At 47.3% G+C, this 18,314-nt stretch overlaps 1 protein-coding gene across 2 annotated transcripts in view; it reads right to left on the reverse strand.

Moving 5' to 3' along the window:
• Positions 1-18,314, reverse strand: part of LOC117235112 (homeobox protein caupolican-like) — a 74,086-nt gene that overhangs the window by 16,956 nt on the left and 38,816 nt on the right. For both annotated transcript variants that reach the window (XM_033496845.1, XM_033496846.1), the window contains exon 3: positions 8,713-8,846. In XM_033496845.1, coding sequence (XP_033352736.1) covers positions 8,713-8,846 — 134 coding nt within the window. The remainder of the gene's footprint in view (positions 1-8,712; positions 8,847-18,314) is intronic.

Genomic DNA, 18,314 nt, shown 5'->3' on the forward strand with positions numbered 1-18,314 from the left:
GCTGGGCGGCAGAGGCAGAGGCAGAGAGTGAGAGAGAGAGAGAGAGAGACAGAGAGGAAGGGAGGAAGAGAGAGAGAGAGAGAGAGAAACGGCCTTCCTAGATTCATTCCCCTGGCCGCGGGCTGCGCGCCGGAGCATCGAACCCTCCGGGATAGGGGGCGACATCCTACTGGGTCGAGGGTGATACTCCGGCAAATATATACGGAGAATAAACCCCTAGCGGCGGCGTGATTCCATCGAGCAACCCCGGCACTCACTCGCTGTAATGGCGATTCGATCGATCCCCTCTCCCTTTTCCGTCGGTTGTCTCGCTCTAGACCTGCTGTTCTTCGTTTTCCTTCTCGCTCCCACCCCGTGTCCTCCCCACTGGGGAGCACCACGCGAGCCTGTTATAGGTATGTACTATTATATACTGTAGCCTAAAATACCTATCGACGATCCATCGGACGTGGAAGGGTGGCGGCGAGGACGATGGTGGTGGTACTACTGTTCGAGGCAGTGGTTACCAGCGACATTGTAGCCGAAGCGTGACGTAGCTTGACGGGGTACGAGAGTCGGATTCGGGGAGGACACGCGAGAACAGTGAATAGTCCGACGATTAATGGAAACCTTTGCACGATTCCTGATATCGCGATAGATCTCGTCGAGAATCGGGAAATAGACGGAGGTGAATGAATTTAGGCTACTATCGCTTTAAGTCGACGATAAATCTTGGAAAGCTCTTTAAGCTCGATATACGCAATAACAATGCCACGTAGAAGCAAAATTCATAGATCGTTGCAATGAAAAGATAAATTGTGTAACTTGTATTAACGCAACTCGTACTAACGTGATCAAATTGGTAGAAACGACTATCAGATCCTCTGTTTCTAATACGATTACCAAAGACGTTTTCAAAAAATACAGCTGGCCGATTTGATACTCGAGTGACTCGATTTAGAGCCTCTGAAAGCTCTACATACGAAACACGAAAAGTGGAAGCTTACATACGAAAACGGTGTTTTATCGCGACTCGTAAATTGATAAAGCACGAATCGTAATTCGGCGTTTCGCAAGGAAAATAAATAAGCGCGCGTAGGGCGATGTTTTGCGGGGTCGAAAAGTTTACGGCCGGCACTGCTTTTCGAAAGGGAATCTATCGCGTTTTACGTCCTCGCCCGACGAGATCATCAAAAGATCCTTTTTACGCGAACGCCAGAGTTTATTCAAATGGAGACGTTTCCCGAGACTAAATCGCGTTTTACGATCGCGCGCCTATCCGGCCGATTCTGTTCTGATGGAGCGCGACAAATGGCCCGATGAGATCTTCTGTCCAGGCTTACAAGTTTAGACGTGATCTAATCTCGGGTTTCGTCGGCGGAACGACCGACGAGTCTCCTAAAATATTGGTCGCGTTACGTCGATCGAAATTCGTACCGAGACGCGACATTCTCTGTGTAGTTCTACGTTGTATATCGAACATATGCTGACTATTTAAGAATTTTTCAACTATACTGGACACACGCGTTATATCAAAATGCAAGGAAAATGTCTTTGCACGTGAATAAACTCGCGAGATTAGAGTCGAAGAAGTCGAGGAATTGTCACCGAGGAAGGAAAATAGTGGCAAATCGAACGAAAAAGCAACCGATTAGGATCGTGTGCTGTCACTCGAGAAGCAGAGCAGAAGATTACGTAATTCCCCTTTCGAAATTCAACCGTTCCTTCCCGTCGTTACTGCAATCCACATCCGAGATTGGCGATGACCGCGTCGATGGGGATGAAGGAGGTAGCGATCCGAAGGAAGCGGACTCGTGCAAGTTCGAGGACGTTTCACCCTCTATTAAACTCCCTCGGACAAGGGAAAGGCGGCCGCCGTAGATCTCGTAGCTCGTCTATAAAATCAGCCGCTTTTTTGTTCCTACCTTTCCCTCTACCTTTCACCTCCCGTTCTCCCATCCACAATATCTTTTTCTTCTTGCTTTTCGTTCGAAAACGTCCGATCGATCGAGATTGTTCCAGATTATCCGAGTACGACGAAAAGAAAATGGACCACGAGGAAAAGTCGGTGCCTTTCTGGGTATCTTCCAGGATTCACGTTGAAGATGAACAAGGTAGAATCAGGTACGAGGAACCAACTACCGAATTTTTCTTGGATTTTCCATTAATTGTTTACGAGTCAACTAATTCTCGATGGTAAGAGACACGCTAAAGGTAGGATCTTGAGGGTAGCTTTTATCGAGTTCAAAAACTATCCTTGTGTTTAACATTAACGCGCTTGAACTGTGTCGATACATTTCAGTACTGCGACAACTTTTAATCGTTATTATCACTCTGGCAACTATTTCGACTATAGCCCGTTCCATCCACGGCTATCCATAGATCAACGCCAAAGAGAGTTCCTCTCTGACGGAACAAAAGTTTCCATCGAAACTATCCTCGTATCAATACAGCGACGAAATCGCCTACGAAATGGCGAGGCTTCTTTGTCCGCAAGAGCCGCGGCCGGATCGACGAAACAGTTCATATAAAGTTGCGGGAGCACCGGTGGAAACGTAACAACTGGTTCTGCGAATAGCCGGGGCGGGAAGTTAGAAATTGACAGCGGCCGCCGCCTCTAGATTTAATCGACGCCCGAGCCCCCCCTCATTGATATGCGCAATTTCGACTGCCTCCCACACGCGCGCGGGGGCCAGCCCGCTGCCGCCGCGCAATTATCCACACGTATTCGAACGCTTGGCCGTGTGTAGGGGCCGCGATTTACATACTAAGTGTGGCGTTGCGTGCCAGCGGAGAATCGCTCGGATGTATCGACGCGATCGTTCTGCGCCCCGATGCAATGCAGATGCGACAACCAGCGAAGCTCGCGTCTTATACGAGGAAGGTTAGATCGAGTCACGGTCTTGCGCGTAAAAGTTTGCGACACGGCCGTGCGAATCTTTAGAAGCAAAGAGGGGAAAAAGCACTCGGGCAGAATCGTCAGGAATCTGAACTGCGTGGGCTCTTCCACGATCGATCGCCGAAATCGAGTTTCAGATACGAACGCTTGGAATTTCGTGCTGTATATTGGATGTTGGTAATCGAGTAAAATTCCGAAACAACACGCTTTATACCTGAATCCTCCAATTTTAATAATCGTGTAAACAGAATTTGCTGGAGATGAAAATATCGCAAGCTGTACATGTGCAGTAACGATCAACGTACAGTGTCGGCGTATACGATTATTACAACAGCGTACAACGTCGCTATCAACGACCAGCGAAAATTTAATCGAATTCTCCTCGCACAGCAAGCAAACTATCCTTTCGCGTTTCATCCACGCTTCTCGTTACATCTCGAGCTTAGATACCAACGAATCGGTCAACGAATATTCATCGTCGGACGATCGTGACGAGTTCTCGTCGCATATTATCGCAATGGGGACGAAAACGTACGCAAATTTAGAAGGACAAAACACGAGAGAAACGAAGAAGGGTGCAACGCGGAGAGACGTGGCGAGTGGTGAGCGCGCGAGGGTGGGAAATAGTGGAAAAGAGAGGATATCGTCGAATAGCTCCGGTAGGTAATAACGATGCGAAAGGGGGGTAGAGATGAGCGCGTAATACTAGACACCAGGGCCACTCGAGCGACTCATTAGGGGCTTTGCATATGGTGGCGTCAACCTCGAAAGGTTAACCAATATTGGCAGAACGCGCGTAATTACGTCCTCCGGCCTCGTATAGAGCCGTGTATATAGCCTCGATAGTTACGCCCGGTCCCGGATGTGCAAACGTTTCCTACCTACCTACCTACCAACCAACCTACCAACCAACCAACCAACCAGCCAGCCAACCAACCTACCTTGTGCTTGCACCACGCAACCTACCTACCGCCGCGTCTGCTCCGCGCGCGCTGCATCCAACTGACCCGCCTCCCCTCTCTCTCTCTCTCTCTTTCTCTCTCTGTGAAACTGCAACTGCTGCACTCGGCGACGACAACTTCGCCACCTCTTATCTAATCCGAAGCGTCGCGTCGTCGCTGATCCTTTTCACCCGACTCGTGTTTGAAACGATTTTACTCTTGCGCGAGAACGACGGTTTAATGGTTGTCCGCTGCTACTTGGAACACTCGCGACATCTATTATATCTGGCTAGGTGGATGTCGCCTTTGGAAGCATTTTAGATTCTAGTACGAGTTTCGGAAGACTTTCGACTGCGTTAATTTCGAACAAACGCGAATTGTTGAGAGAACAAAGTATATAGAATTTGACTGTTAACGATTAAATGGTGGATCGATATTTTTGCAGTCTACACGGTGCTACAAGGAGGTATTAATAGGAAAATCACGAGAATCTTTCAACTCAAGTGCTGGATAGAATCTAACGAATAATTTGCAGAGTAACGTTTTCAAAACCTTCGTGATCGAAGTAGTAGTCCTGTTACAAAGTCTAGGAAAAGTCTCTCGTGCCACTGTTATAAGCATGTTAAAACAATCAGGATATTGAGAACATAAACGAGATAAACAAGATATCAAGGTCACTGTATAGAGCTCCTACGGAAAGCGGACCACGAATTATAATTTTAATTCCGATAAAACGATTTACACGAGAGTAAAGTTAACGAAGGTTCTTTTTACCAGCGAAACGATAAAAATTCCACACCTCCGGATTAGCATAAAAATTTCACGATCGTTACATGGTAAGGGTCGATTATAGAGTTGGCAAACACGCGAGAAATTTTTCTTGCAAAGTTGGAGATACCGATCGATCTACGCGACGACGAGAGCAAAGAAAAATCGTGCTCGCAACCGGTCGCGGCTCCATCGCGGGAAAAAGCTCTCCCTCGCGCGAGACCGCTTCTCGTCTCCATAGTAGACGTCTGTATCTAACGATCGGATAAAAAGCGGTATCTCCGCATCGAGCCAGAATTGAGTTAGCTCGAGCAACAGCGTTCGAGAACATTGCGCGATTTCATAGTTTGGAACGACCGTCGGCGAAGTCGAGGAAAACGGTACAGTTGCGACCGATTTTCTCCGGTTTCGACGAGTGAAAAGACTGGCGGTCGGCTTCGAGGCAATTAACAGGAGCCAACGAGAACATTTGGAGAAAAGAGAGCGACGGACCGATGGAACCGTAATGGTTCTTGAGAGTTTCGTCGACGAGTTTCTCAAGGAAGGCCGACGCCGTTTCACTGTGATTTTTTATTCAGCAGTGAAATAGCGGGGTATCGCGAGAGGACTTGGAGAGTTAAAACGGGAAGGAAGAGAAGAACAGAAGGGCGAGGGTGTCGCGGGATCTACGTGAAAAATGGCGCTCGCGAATGGAAAAGCTCCGGAGAAGATCCGTACGTGGCCAGCATCTGCGCCACTTTTACTCGTCCTCGTGAAGATTATTCGACGGAGTGAATCGAAAAGGAGCGCCGATGTATAAGAAAAGAGAAAAACATTGATCACGTTAGCTCGCGCTATAAATTGTTTCAGGAAATTAATGTTCTCCAATAGAATTAAATGAACTGTATTGATTACCACGTGGGAAACTTGTCGTGGAACGAGCCTTTCGGCAAACTGGATAAATACTAGCCGCGATATTTTTCACACTATTATTACACGCCATTAGTAAACAGTTAGTGATTCCGTAATTTCAATATTCTTCCCATGTTCCCCTCATACTCGGCGTTTAAAATATTTAATTCAGCAAAGTAGCGATTAGAGGTAACGGAAGTTCTTTAAAAGGAGAAAACAGAAGCAGACGGCACGAGGGTTTCGAATTCAGCGTCACGGAAGAAAGGATGCAAAGGCACATGGATGTTGGCGACAGTTCCCAAAGGATCCTAACGACGTATTTCTCATTTCCTGTAATCACAGCGTCCTCATCCGTCCGTCTCAATCGAGTCGCTTCAGCCTGTTAGCGGACAGTTCTCCAATTCAAGCGTTCGAAACGCGGCACCGAGCGGAGAGCCGGCGAGCGCGCCGCTGATGAAACAATAGCGGCCCGTCGCCAACGACGAAAGTGACGACAGAGAGAGAGAGAGAGAGAGAGAGAGAGAGAGAAAGAAGCGAAGCGACGAGGAGCACAGCACAGACACAGAGTGGAGGAGACAAATAGAACGAGGGAGGACAACGAGGAAAGAGGGCGAGAGAGGGCCGTCGTATTATTAAGCAAGTAAATTAATAGAGGCTCGGCGAGCAATGGTGAGCGCCGCCCGAGCGAAGAGGGTGAATATTCCACGATAAACAATGCCTACAGTTCGGAGTTTTGCACGGGGCGAGCGCGCACACACGCTTCGCGGCGACGTGTACGCGCGTTCGTTGGAAGCGGGGATTCTCTAGGAGGAGAAAGAGGTAGAAGAGAAGGAGGAAGAGGCGGCGAGGGACAGAGAGTACCGGTGGATACAGGAGAGAGAATCAAAACTGCGACGTGTGGTGCGTGAACGAGCGAGCAAGCCGAGCAGAGGAGGTGTACACGCGCGTGAACTGTGCAGAGAGCCTAGCGTGTTTGTGTGTGGACACGAGGGTTGCTAAGCAAAGTAAGTAAAGCACCTGTGGGAGCTGGCTCGCTTTGGAGGGTGGAAGGAGGTAGCTACGTTAGAGGTGGAAGAAGACGAGGTGGGAGAGGAGAAACGTAGCAGAGACCGAGGAACGAGGAGCTTGATAGCGAAAGAGAGTGGCGGCAAGGGGGGAGAGCGAGGAGGGAGGGAAAGGGAGAGCGAGCGAAAGAGAGAATAGAGACTAGAGAGGCTTGGCGAACAGGCGAGCCAACCCCGGGAGGAAGCCAATCAATAAACTCACTCACTCGCTCTCCTACGGAGAGAGACCTACTGCTCTCCCTACACTCGCAATGCGACTATATATGTATACAGGCAACCTGGAAGCCTCCATTACGTACGCCCACTCGGCTGCCTACAGCCATTTTGTAACCGTTCGCCGTGCACGGTTTCTCTCGAATCTCTGTGTCTTCTCATCCCCCTGAACAAACGAGAGAGACAGAGAGAAAGAGAGAGAGAGAGAGAAAGAAAGAAGGAGAGAAAGACGACCCGACCTGACCACGTCACGTTCAACGATGACGAGAAAGCGCCGTTCGGCGAGATCAAAGGAACTCGAACGGCTGTCGATCGAGATCTAGCTCGATATCGAGTTCTTCCTCGCGATTCTTATCACCGCCAATGATCTTTTCCCTTCTAATTATCCATCGAAATTTCCTCTCGTGAAACGAGAAACGTGTCTCCGTGGAGAAACGTGTTTTGAAATAAAGGGGAGAAAAAAAGAAGAGCGAAAAAGAAACGAGAATTTAGATTTACGAGCCACGAGGAAAAATCGAGAGCTGCAGGGGAACCAAGTGTTTCCAATTACGCCTAGCGTCGAAATCTACGTCGATGTCTCGTTTTGTCAACGGCACGCGACACATGGTTTTCGAAAATAACCCTGTTCGTTCCCACGAAAGCTGCTCGGAAGCTACCAAGAACCGTAGCCAGCGCGCCACCTTCGAGCCGGGTTGTTACATGCAGGTTACCAGGGCGGAGCTTCTCTTTCGTCTTTTTTTCTCATAAAACGCTCTCACGAAGAAAGTAACGCGACCTGGTTTATTTTCCTCCGTGTTCCCCGTTCGACGCTCCACCAACGACGAAATTGCCACTCGCGAAAGGTGACCATGTCCCTTTGCCTTCTTTTTATTTTTGCACGTCGTGTTTCGAGTAAACGCGCCACCTGCGAATGTTGGTGTCGCCGCGGCAAAAGAGCGACTTTTTCCCCATAATTTTAATTCTGCCCCGATAAATAATCGTTCTACCGTTCTGACAGATTTTGATATATCGCCGATGTATCGCGATACAGCGGCGCGCGTCGAGCGTGCTACGCGAGAGAGCGAAATAAATTTCCGTCGTAAATTCGCCCGTCACTTTTTCGTCCGTGCTGCCATTATTAATCAAAACACGGATCCGTAACGAAAATACGGATCCCGTGGGCCGGCCTCTATCCGCCCGCTGAAAATACACACCGTCACCGACGAAATCACTTACTCCGATACAATGTTTGCGGCCACGGATCGACGGTGTCGTCCCCAATGCGCGACAACCACCTCTTTCTCGCCATCGATATTCCGCAGCTTCCCTACAAGATGAAGTGCAGGGGTCCTCGTGTTGACAGCACCCTCGTAACTCTTATCCACGAGCGGCAAGAACGAGCATCCGGTTTGCTCGTCACCCTTCTTACGGATTAATTGTCGCCTACCTTCGTTTGGGCGTGTGTTGTTTTGTAAATACCAGTCTCGAGACTCGATGGGGAGAAATGATGATTGAAACGGCACGTGGAATAAAGAACGACGACTCTTGAAACGAGCGAAGATAGAAAGAATTGGACGATTTATCCCGTTGTTTTCAGACGATTTTACAATCGTCTCGTAAAGCCTCCTTGGATGAAGTAAAAAGAATCGAAAGTCGCGACTTTGAGATTCGAATCGAGTACCTTTAAACGCGAACGCGAAGCAGAAAAGGCAGTTGTCCGTTTGGTATAAACATCAACGGACCGCTTAAAATTGTGTATCACTCCGGTTATATCGGGGCAAAGATATTACGAATTCGCGATAACGATAACCATTGCTGCCGGGATATGTGTAACGAGTACGAGAGATCGTGACTCCTGTTTTAATGGCGGCACCGAGAGCGGTTCTCGAGCCACGCGAAGGGACGAGAGAGAGTGGAACGCGGCTGGTGGTTTAATCTAATGGAGCCGAGAGACCATGAAACCTGGTGATAAACTCACCCGTAGGCGGCCAGGGTTGGATCGTAGGGATAGTAACCCGTAGCGGCAGGTTGGAGGGCGGCCGTGCCCCATGCAGCACCCATATCCGCCGTCATCCCCATTCCCGTCGTGTCCTTCAATCCGTACGGATTTCCCTGCAATCGAATCGCATAATTAATTACCTTAGTAGAGATTGCGGCAACTCGAACGTGTAGAAATTAGAAATTCAAAGTACCCTTCAAAGTTACGGTAGGAAATTAAAAAAAAGAAAAAAAAAGAAAAGAAAAAAGAGAGAGTAAGTAAAGATTCTGTTTCCGCATGGAGGAATTTAATTTTAGATAGCGTAAATTAGCATTATTAATTGGTAATTATTTGTAACATCAAGGAGAAGAGACGAAAACGAACAACACGATCCATCTTCCACCTTCTTATCTATCTGCGTATTAAGGTCAGCCGTGCGAGAGCGCTTAAGACCGCAATGTTACAACTAGCTTTATTGTAAACATTGGATACCATATGACAACGCTACACCAACTTTTAAAACGATGATCGATTAGCTACAAGCGACGATGGTTACCAAGGATGAATACATTGTCTCGGCAAGTTGCACACCTTCCGGCGAAGCTAAAATAAATACACGGTATAAAACTCAACAACGTGTATCATTTATCCGTACGATTACACGTACCATTCGAGATATCGCATTCGTATGTTAACAAGAACGGCACAAGCACCAGAATCGCGACCATGAAGAATGATATACAAAAGCGACGGTTATTTTTACCACCGCCTCGTGACTAATTTCGTCTCCAAGCTCGAATATTCCCTGTCCCGAACGGAGCAGCCCACTCGCGGCAATTTATGCAAACGGTCCATCCGAATTAAAATCGATCGATCCATCATCTTAAGCGGCAATCTCGCCGCGGCGCAGGTTCGTTCCAACGAGGTCACGCGGATCAGTCAATCCATCGACGAGTGACTGACGATCCGTTAATCGAGCTACACCCACGAGAAACGCTCGTATTATCCACCAGCGAATTCGTTCGCCAGTAATAAAACGATTCCAGGGACGATTATCGCCGCGAACAATCGTGTACTTCGCCGTTCTTTTCTCCTTCCACTTCGCCTGGTTCTTCGAAAGGAAAAACGAAACAAACGTTGGAGAAAGAGAGACACGAACGAGGCAAGGGAGCGAAAATTTCGAGTTTTAAACGAGCCAATGCAGACGCTGCGACTCCGTCTCGGCCGGATATGTCTACTGGAGCACCGACTCGCGGGAATTGGATGTTTCCAAGTGTCGGTACAAAGCGCGTCATAAAGACGCCCCTTGCTCCGAGGCAGAGACAGAGAATCGAGGAGAGACCCGAAGAAAAAAAGGAGAGAATAGGCAGTGACGTTTGGGGGTGGAGAAGCACGAGAAACGGTGGCGGCGCGTTTGCTGGCTAATGGTAGCACAATGGGATATTATTAGAACGAAGGCTTAAAGCCGTTTGGCGCCAGGAAGTTTCGCGTTACACAGATCGGCGGCGACTCGTTCGCCTTGCTTCCCTGACTCTTAATTCTCGCCGGGTTCATCCCTTCGTTTCGATTTTCGAATCCGCTCCGCTCCGGTAGCCGTGGCTACCTTTGTGGGCCACCACCTTCTTTTTTCCCTTCTTCCTTCCAATATGTAAAAAAGAAGCGGAGAAGAGGAAAGAAAGAAAGAAAGGGCACACGTATTTGTCCCCTGTTGCCGGACTTCCATGCCTTCTCTTTCCACGGAGGCAACTTTAATGGAGAACCGCGGGTGGTCCACCGTCGACGCCTCCAACTATTGTTACGAGTGCGGAACGCCGCTCGGTCACCAGCCGATTATACGACCCACCGTGCATTATTAAGGTAGCAATAAACATGCGCCAGTCGAATTTTCTGAACGCATTAGGACAGATGACAAGCCTCGCATAGACTTGATCCTTATATCTGGTCTTCGAAACTACAAGCGACCGATATTAGCTTTAAAATCATAGTCAATTAATATATCTGTAGTAACGAACCATTCCACTTTCGAATATGAAACCTATACGTTTCTTTCTCTTCCGATAAACGCTCGTAGAAATTACAGAGACGGTATCTTTCGCCGTTTGATCAGCGTGCGTCACGACACAGCCGCGTCTCCGGGCGAAAAACGATGTCGCGGCCGATTATTATCAGAGAGCACGTGCACGAACGGATATCGGTGGATCGACTGCGATGAAGCGATTTGCGACTGGCGTGCATTTGAGTATACGTGACGAGACTAGAAATTATTAAACAGCAAGTGGAAGCGTATAAATTCGATTAACGTTAGATTCGAGGCCGAATAAACGTTCCGTTCGTTCTTTTCGTTGTTCGTGGTTCTGATACTCGAAAGGTGAACGAAATGGCGAACGCAAGTTTTTTTTCCATGTTCCATGGGTGCTACAATTTAAAAAATTTCCAAGTTCTCGTCGATTCGTCCTTGATCGCGTATGGAGAAGGAAAGCGAGAGAACGGCATCTACTTTATTTGCTGAGAGTTCTTTTTACGACTATGTTGCATGATACGTACTGTTCGCCGGAACTCTAACCTTTCCTTCGCTATAGAAAGCTTCGAACCTGTAACCGCTAAACCGATGCTTAGTAAAAAAGGAAAGGTTCCAACCCTTTTTAATTCCGTGTAACACAAAACAAAGCTAAAACAAACCTTACCACGTTACTCTAAAACTTAATCCAAACGCTTCTTCCACACCCTCGGGAAGCCGTGATTCGCCGCGCCCGCGCGCGCACACAAATACACACACGTACACTTATATACATACACACAGGGCCAATTAGCACACGCGGCCGTACTGCCCGAAAGTTTGACGGCCGAGTACAATGGCAAGTTGGACGGCGCCGTTTCGCGGAGTTCGATCCTGAGGTCAGCGACAAAAGACAACCGGCGGAAAAGTTGGCCGAATATAAAGAGGGGACGACGTGACACGAGGCCCTCGAAGTTTAAAGTTGGAGGCTCGGCCAGCAGTTCGGCTCGACGATAATTTAATTAACGGTCGACAGGGTGGGTCGAAGGGATCGGACGGAGTTTAGTATCGATGCGTAACGATAATGAAGCCGTAGTGAGTTTTCGCGTGGGACAGCAGCTTTCAGAACATTCTAAGCTACGAGGCGATCGGTTCGCGAGATTTCGTTGAACGTTCCTTCATTCGCGAGATGATAGATCGTACATGCTCTCTATTCGGAAGACTATTTATTCTGCGGAGAGCTTGCGTTGAACAAGGACCACCGTGGTCGGCTAAAAGAGGCCGCTTTTTATTAGTTCCTTTATCGCTCTTCGCTCTCGCGCCACCCACTTCATTCAATGCTAATCCGATTCTTATTATATTATAATGCTCGTCGAAACGACGGCGCGCCGGCCGAATCGTCGGAAGCACATGCTTCCTGCTTAACGATCCCCACTTTTTCTGCCTTTCTCTATTTTTTTCCTTCCTCGTCTTTCGAAGAGACAAAGGGTCACGGGTGAAACGAGGAAGAAAAGATCGAAGGAACACGAGAAGGAGCAACGGCAACGTAGAGGAACAAGTTGAAACGAGGAAATTCACGCCGCTATTGGTTTGCGCGACGACAGCATCGTCGTTGCTGCATGTGCCGCCTGTCGATGACCTTATTTGAATCACCTCATTATGTAAGAATTTCGTGTACGCGTTCGAGCTGGCGCGCGAGCGCTCCTCTTAGGTAACAGAATGCGTGTTCGCGAGTCAAGTACCGAGCTGAAATCAAAGACTTTTATTCGACTTTCTTCTTCTGAAGTCTTACGGGTTTCTTCTTTCCATGTACGCGAACGATCATCACGACGTGGAAATTTGCGAAGGTCCATCGCGCCAGAAAGGCGTTATTGCCCAGTAAAGACGTTCAGGGAGCCATGCAGCAAGAGGAATACCCGATCCGATGCGAGTTAGCCGGCGGGAAATGGGGAAAATAAAGCGAACGGTTTCAGCGTATTCGCGACTCAAATGGCGGAACATCTGATAGGATAAAAGTTGCTCGAAACAAAACCGTTGCTTATCAAACTCGACTACATTTTATTTCATTTCGTAGTCAATATATATATCTGAGAAGCGATAAGATTATCTACATTATATTCGATATGCGTTACTAATAACTTCACCCTTTCAGATAAGATTAGTTGGCGAGCAACAACTATTTTCACACGATAACGCAGCTTTATTACCAATTCGGGTACTGGTGGGTCGTATTTTCACGCGTGTGCCACCCACCGTTTTATCCTTTGTACGATACATGCAAATAAGTATTATTTTTATAGAAACGTTTATCAACCTGATTACTAAGCAAAGTACTATGAAAATTCCCTAGATGCTGGCAACTTGCGCGTTACACTTTTTAAATCCTTCCGCCTCCTAGCGAGGTTAAACGACGTTGCACGAACGTCAAGGGGGCATCGATATCGCGAGCGGAGGGTGACCGCGGGCTCGTCAAAATTCTCAAAATTCCCGCTGGTCGTCCATTTATGACATTCCTCGGTTGGCTCGGTTGTCGCACGACCGCGGGAGGCTGAACGATCTCGTCGCGTGCACGAAATTGCACGACGCCGCTGAAATTCCACGAAGGGCTGACCAGGGCGAGCAGGCCGCGGGCTAGCTGCAATTTATTGCGATAAAGGTGCAAAGCTATGACGTTCGGCGCATCGTCTCACGACAAATGGCATTCCTCGAGCGTCGATCGGTCAAGCCCGACTAATAACGCCAACTACCGTCCGGATAGGGGAGCCGCGTTGAATTTTTCGTCTGACGTCTGACACGGGGGACTGCAGTAGGTTCGACTTCCTTCCAGCTACGTATCGAGGAGACTACGCATTGTAGTAAATAAATTCAATTCGTCGCGTCAGGTCGTTTAAAAGCAATCTGATTTGCTTCTCAATCTAAAGCGGGTTACACAAATTTGTATGTCGATGTATTCTCTATATTAAGCTATGTACGGATAGTGCAAGGTTGACCCGCGAGGCTTGCTCACCCGATACCTGCCTCGCTCGAGCCTGGTGCGGTCACGTTGAGTACGCGAAGCAAGCAAGCGAGGCAGGATGAGCCACGGTTACGCTTTCCACAAAGTCATTCAATACGCGTCCAAACGAAACGAGTAAGAAGCTGCGGGGCATCTTTGATGTTGCCAAAAACTCGGTACTCGTCGACCCGCCTCGAGACAGCCTCGCGCTGTCTGTGCATATCTTTACCTCTGCTTAATCCTGCTGTTGTCTTCTAGTCTATATTTTAAGAGATACAAACGCAAAGAAGAAGCGAGGAAAAGCAACACGGTTAAAAACAATGGAGTTAATGCTCGGGTAGTAGAATAAACATTCTAACGTTCTACCGATCAAAGTGACAGAAACGTAATACCGCCAGCAAAGTCGTAAGAAGAGAATACCTGGAATCGACTTTGGCCAACAATATTTACCAGCATTTGACGCTGCGATCTCGCTACGCTTCCCCCTCCATTACACATGGATTTAAGAAACAGTAGAGGGAGGAGTTGTCTGCAACGCTGGCGTTGAGAGGAGCAGCCTTCAGCAAATAATTTCGTGCCTCCTATACCTAGTCTGTATAAACGCGATGAACTCTGGTATTCTGACTCGAACGTTTCCAACTTAGAACGCGTCTACGTTACAGGATGTTACACAAGCGACGTGTGCAACGAGCATTATCAAGTTTCAGCCGGACACCATAACGATGTCGGGGAATAAAGATCGGTGGGCAACGCTTGTGTATTTACCGGGGACGCGTTTACATACATTAGTGGTACGAGCGTAGCGCGAAACACGCGTTACACCAAGCCAAGAACCGTGTAGGCACATTGTATCGCATGCGAGCCGCGCGTAACTGCCAATTATAAGAGCGTAAACGGTCCGCGATTAAGAGTGCTACGTGTGTTACGCTTATCAATGAGCCGTAAAGTAACGCATTTCGCGATATCGCGGATCGGAATGCTCCAACGGCTCTTTCATTGCGCCGGAGACATGCGACCGCGTGGATTCGAGCGGACGAGCCCGCTCTGCGAAGAGACAGGAAACGTCCGCTATTTCCATTTATTCGAATAATCGCGTGGGATCACGCCAACATGTGTTTCCAGATAAAACACAAGAAATTTCAATCTTTTTCTAAGTCGTTGCAACGGTAATCTTTTTATCCTTTTGTAGTCGAAAAGTGGAATAATATACGGCCTTGAGCCATTAACTAAACGCGTGAGAACCTTTTTGAATCGGATACAAACTAGATTGAGGGGGACAATTATAAAGTGAAACGAATTGTTGGAACGATACGTTAAAATCTACCGAAGCAGTGTCTCGAGGATTGCTAACAACACCGTTGTACGTAGGTTGAACTTGTTCGTCGCTGTGATTCGATCTTGAAGGACACAAACGACAAAAATTTACGTTGGATCCCTTCAAGTCTGAGTTTCGTACATCACACGATAAGTACGAAATCCTGTTTCTCTATGTACTTTTAAAGAGAACCAACTTAATTCGCAATTCCATTTAATTAACAGAACGACAACAACCTCGACGACACCAAACGCAGCTGAACCAGTATCGACTCCATAAGTAGGTTCGTTGCAGCGCTACTTCTGCTTCCCGCCTTTCCTTCGCTTCCTCTTTCATCGGCCCGTTGGGGAAGAGCATCGAGAACGAGCCACGGCAGCGTTTAAGAATCGCGCGGAACACAATTTTTCACCCAGGTATCGAACTTCTAGTCGATAACGTTCCGCGCCTAATCGAGCGACAATTTATGAATGACACTGTCGAGAAACGGTGTCATAATTGGCGTACGACGTGTCGGGAAATATCCCAGAATCGATTAACATCCGCTTCAAAACGCTACGCACTCGCGAAACGAACTGTGAAATAACAGAAATCACACCCTGTGCGTTTCAATCCGCATTCCTTGCGTTCGCGAGCCACCCGCACCCTATCGCCGATAAAACGCCAATCTAAATTAATTTGTCGACCCGATATCGTGCGTTCGTCGATCGCTGGCACATTCATAATGCTGATTGTCATGGAATCACGTGAACCGTTAAGGTCGACGATTACGAGTTTACAGGGGAAAGGGAATCGAGCGATTGGATATGTTTGAATCACTGGTTCTATTTAACCCATTAAGAACTGGCAGCGCCACGGCATTGCGTAACATTTTATTTGCAATTTGTTTTCGATTCGTATCATCGAATTTTACTTTTTAATATCGTTGCTGGAAAGAGAAATTCTGAGAATTTCATAGATTTTTGATATCTTGAAAATAATAGAACGTAAGTTACGGTATTTTTGCTTTTCCAACTTCTACCATGTATGCTGTGTACGTACTGTACTGGGTCTTTAACGGCTTGATTGTGCTGTATAACACAATTTAACGAATATTAATAGCGAAATCTTACAGGTTACAAATTACTTATGCTAATAAATTCTTCTGCGTGACAGTAGCAATTTTGCAATAAAAACAGGTATAACTTAGTTTTACAAATTGCAAGTCAGCTAAGTGTATAATTTACAACATGTTACTTGTCAATTCATTAATATTAATTAGTGCATTATTGTGCAAGAGAATTCTATTCTATGAACTGAAGTGACTATTACATTACATGTCTGTTATAAATTTAATCCCCCGAAACAGGGGAAAACATTGACAGCGTTTGCTGTATAATAAAGTCGCTGGAGAAAGTACTTGCAAATACTCTTATTTTCAATGAAACGTTTTTTCAATTTCCTTATCAGATTCTACGTTTTCATTACGTTCCCGTCTCGTTTCATTCCTCGTACTACTATAATGCTATTAACCAGCGTAATTAGGGCTCGTAATTGGTACCTATCATCGAATGGTCACGACTCGCAACCCTCTTCAAAGAATCGCGCACAAAATCCAAGTCATTCTTACGTTTCGTCAGCTTGACTGTTCGAGATAAGTAGACGAGCGATGGTATCTCTCGTTATCAGTTCCGACCGGGACTGATTGCGCGGTGAAGATCAAAAAGCCGCGGTTAGCATTTGCGGTGGTGAAGATAAACGCTTCGAAAGAACCAAACCGTGTAACGACACGCGCGCATTATCGGCCGCTAGATGGAGTCACGACGATAACTTTCCAACTTGAGAATCGGTGTCGTGCGATCGATACGCGGGGCACGGAAAATATTCCGAGAAAATTTGAATGTCATGGAACGATGAGGCTCGCGACAGTCGAAATCGCTGGTTATCTGCGATTTCATCCGATTCGTTCCATTTGGCGATGTAAAAAGCGACCGTATAATTTCACCCAATGAAAGGTGGCCGGTCGTTATCGAAAGGCACGCGTTGCTGATTGGCTGTGTGCACGGTTCGAGGTAGAAATTCATCATAAACGTGGATATCACGGACATTCGTATCTCGATCAGTTAAATACTCGGTTACACTCTGTCTACCTCGCATCGTCACCTTGTCCTATTTTAAGGCGGCTGTCCCGTTAATTAAATCGCGCTCAGAGAGAAGCTGTTAAGATAAGAAAACCGGCACTTTTGTCACGGAAATATCTATTCCTGAACCAGTGGAATTTTGCTTCCGTGTCGATGTTGAAAGAGCGTTAAACGAATTCCAGTTTCAATTTGATTTCGATTACGTCTTTGTACGCGAGATTTAAATGGCTTGTTGCGTTTAAGTGGTAGAATGACGAGTCACTCCGGACGGTGCCATAGAGGGATAAGTCTGTACCTGGAACTCGTTGCCTGCCTTTATCCAATCAGTCTCGACTGGTTGGCAGAGGGGCGCAAGATTGATTGTTCCATGATTTCGTCCAAAACAACCAATTAGTATAATTATGCCGATAAATTCAAATTTAATTGGGCGCGCTTCCTCTCTCCACCCCGGAGAACTTTCTCGTACAACGAAAGCCAAATAACGCTAATAACGCGCCAGTTATTATCTTCGAAGCAACGTATTTTGGAACAAAGTTCGAATCTAATTGCACGAACGATCCGTCGTATGAGAAAGGAAAGCAAACGCGTACACGGTGCTCGATGCACGCCACAGGAAACGCGTGTTTCGTACGATAAAAATTCACCGACACGATATTCTAACGTATGATACGGCGTGTCTCGAATTGACCTTTCACTCTGGCAAAGGATTAATGTACTTATCGTTCGCAACGTACTACGAGAGAACTGCGGCGGCAAAAAGGAGAACGTCGCGTCGCCGGCAATAAATGCAGAATTTAATTATCAGCTCTCTCTGTCTATCCCTTTCTTGGTTCGAAGCTCGCCGGTCGAAGTCGCTTCAAATGGGCTTGCAACATCTGGCGGACCGAGCGTGTTTTCCACGCCAATCTTTTTATCGTTTCTACCTCCCGGTGGTGAGTATCCACGCTCGAGTGCAGATATAAATTGGCCGAAACCCCGATACGATCGCGCGTCTATTTCTATACGTCTACGTCAACCGCGTTTTATCAGGCTATCGTCGATATGCTCGCGATTAAACGCAAACAGTTTTGCTCTACACGCGTGATCTCGCTCCAATCTCCCGTCTAGAGTTCATTTTTGTCGTGTTCAAAACACTTCATCCGCCTACGTAACATCGTCCGATGCCTCTCTTCCAGACGT

This window comes from Bombus vosnesenskii, unplaced genomic scaffold (genome assembly GCF_011952255.1).
Source record: "Bombus vosnesenskii isolate JDL3184/JDL3185 unplaced genomic scaffold, Bvos_JDL3184-5_v1.1 scf7180000013314, whole genome shotgun sequence".
In the NCBI taxonomy this organism is placed as follows: Eukaryota; Metazoa; Arthropoda; class Insecta; order Hymenoptera; family Apidae; genus Bombus; species Bombus vosnesenskii.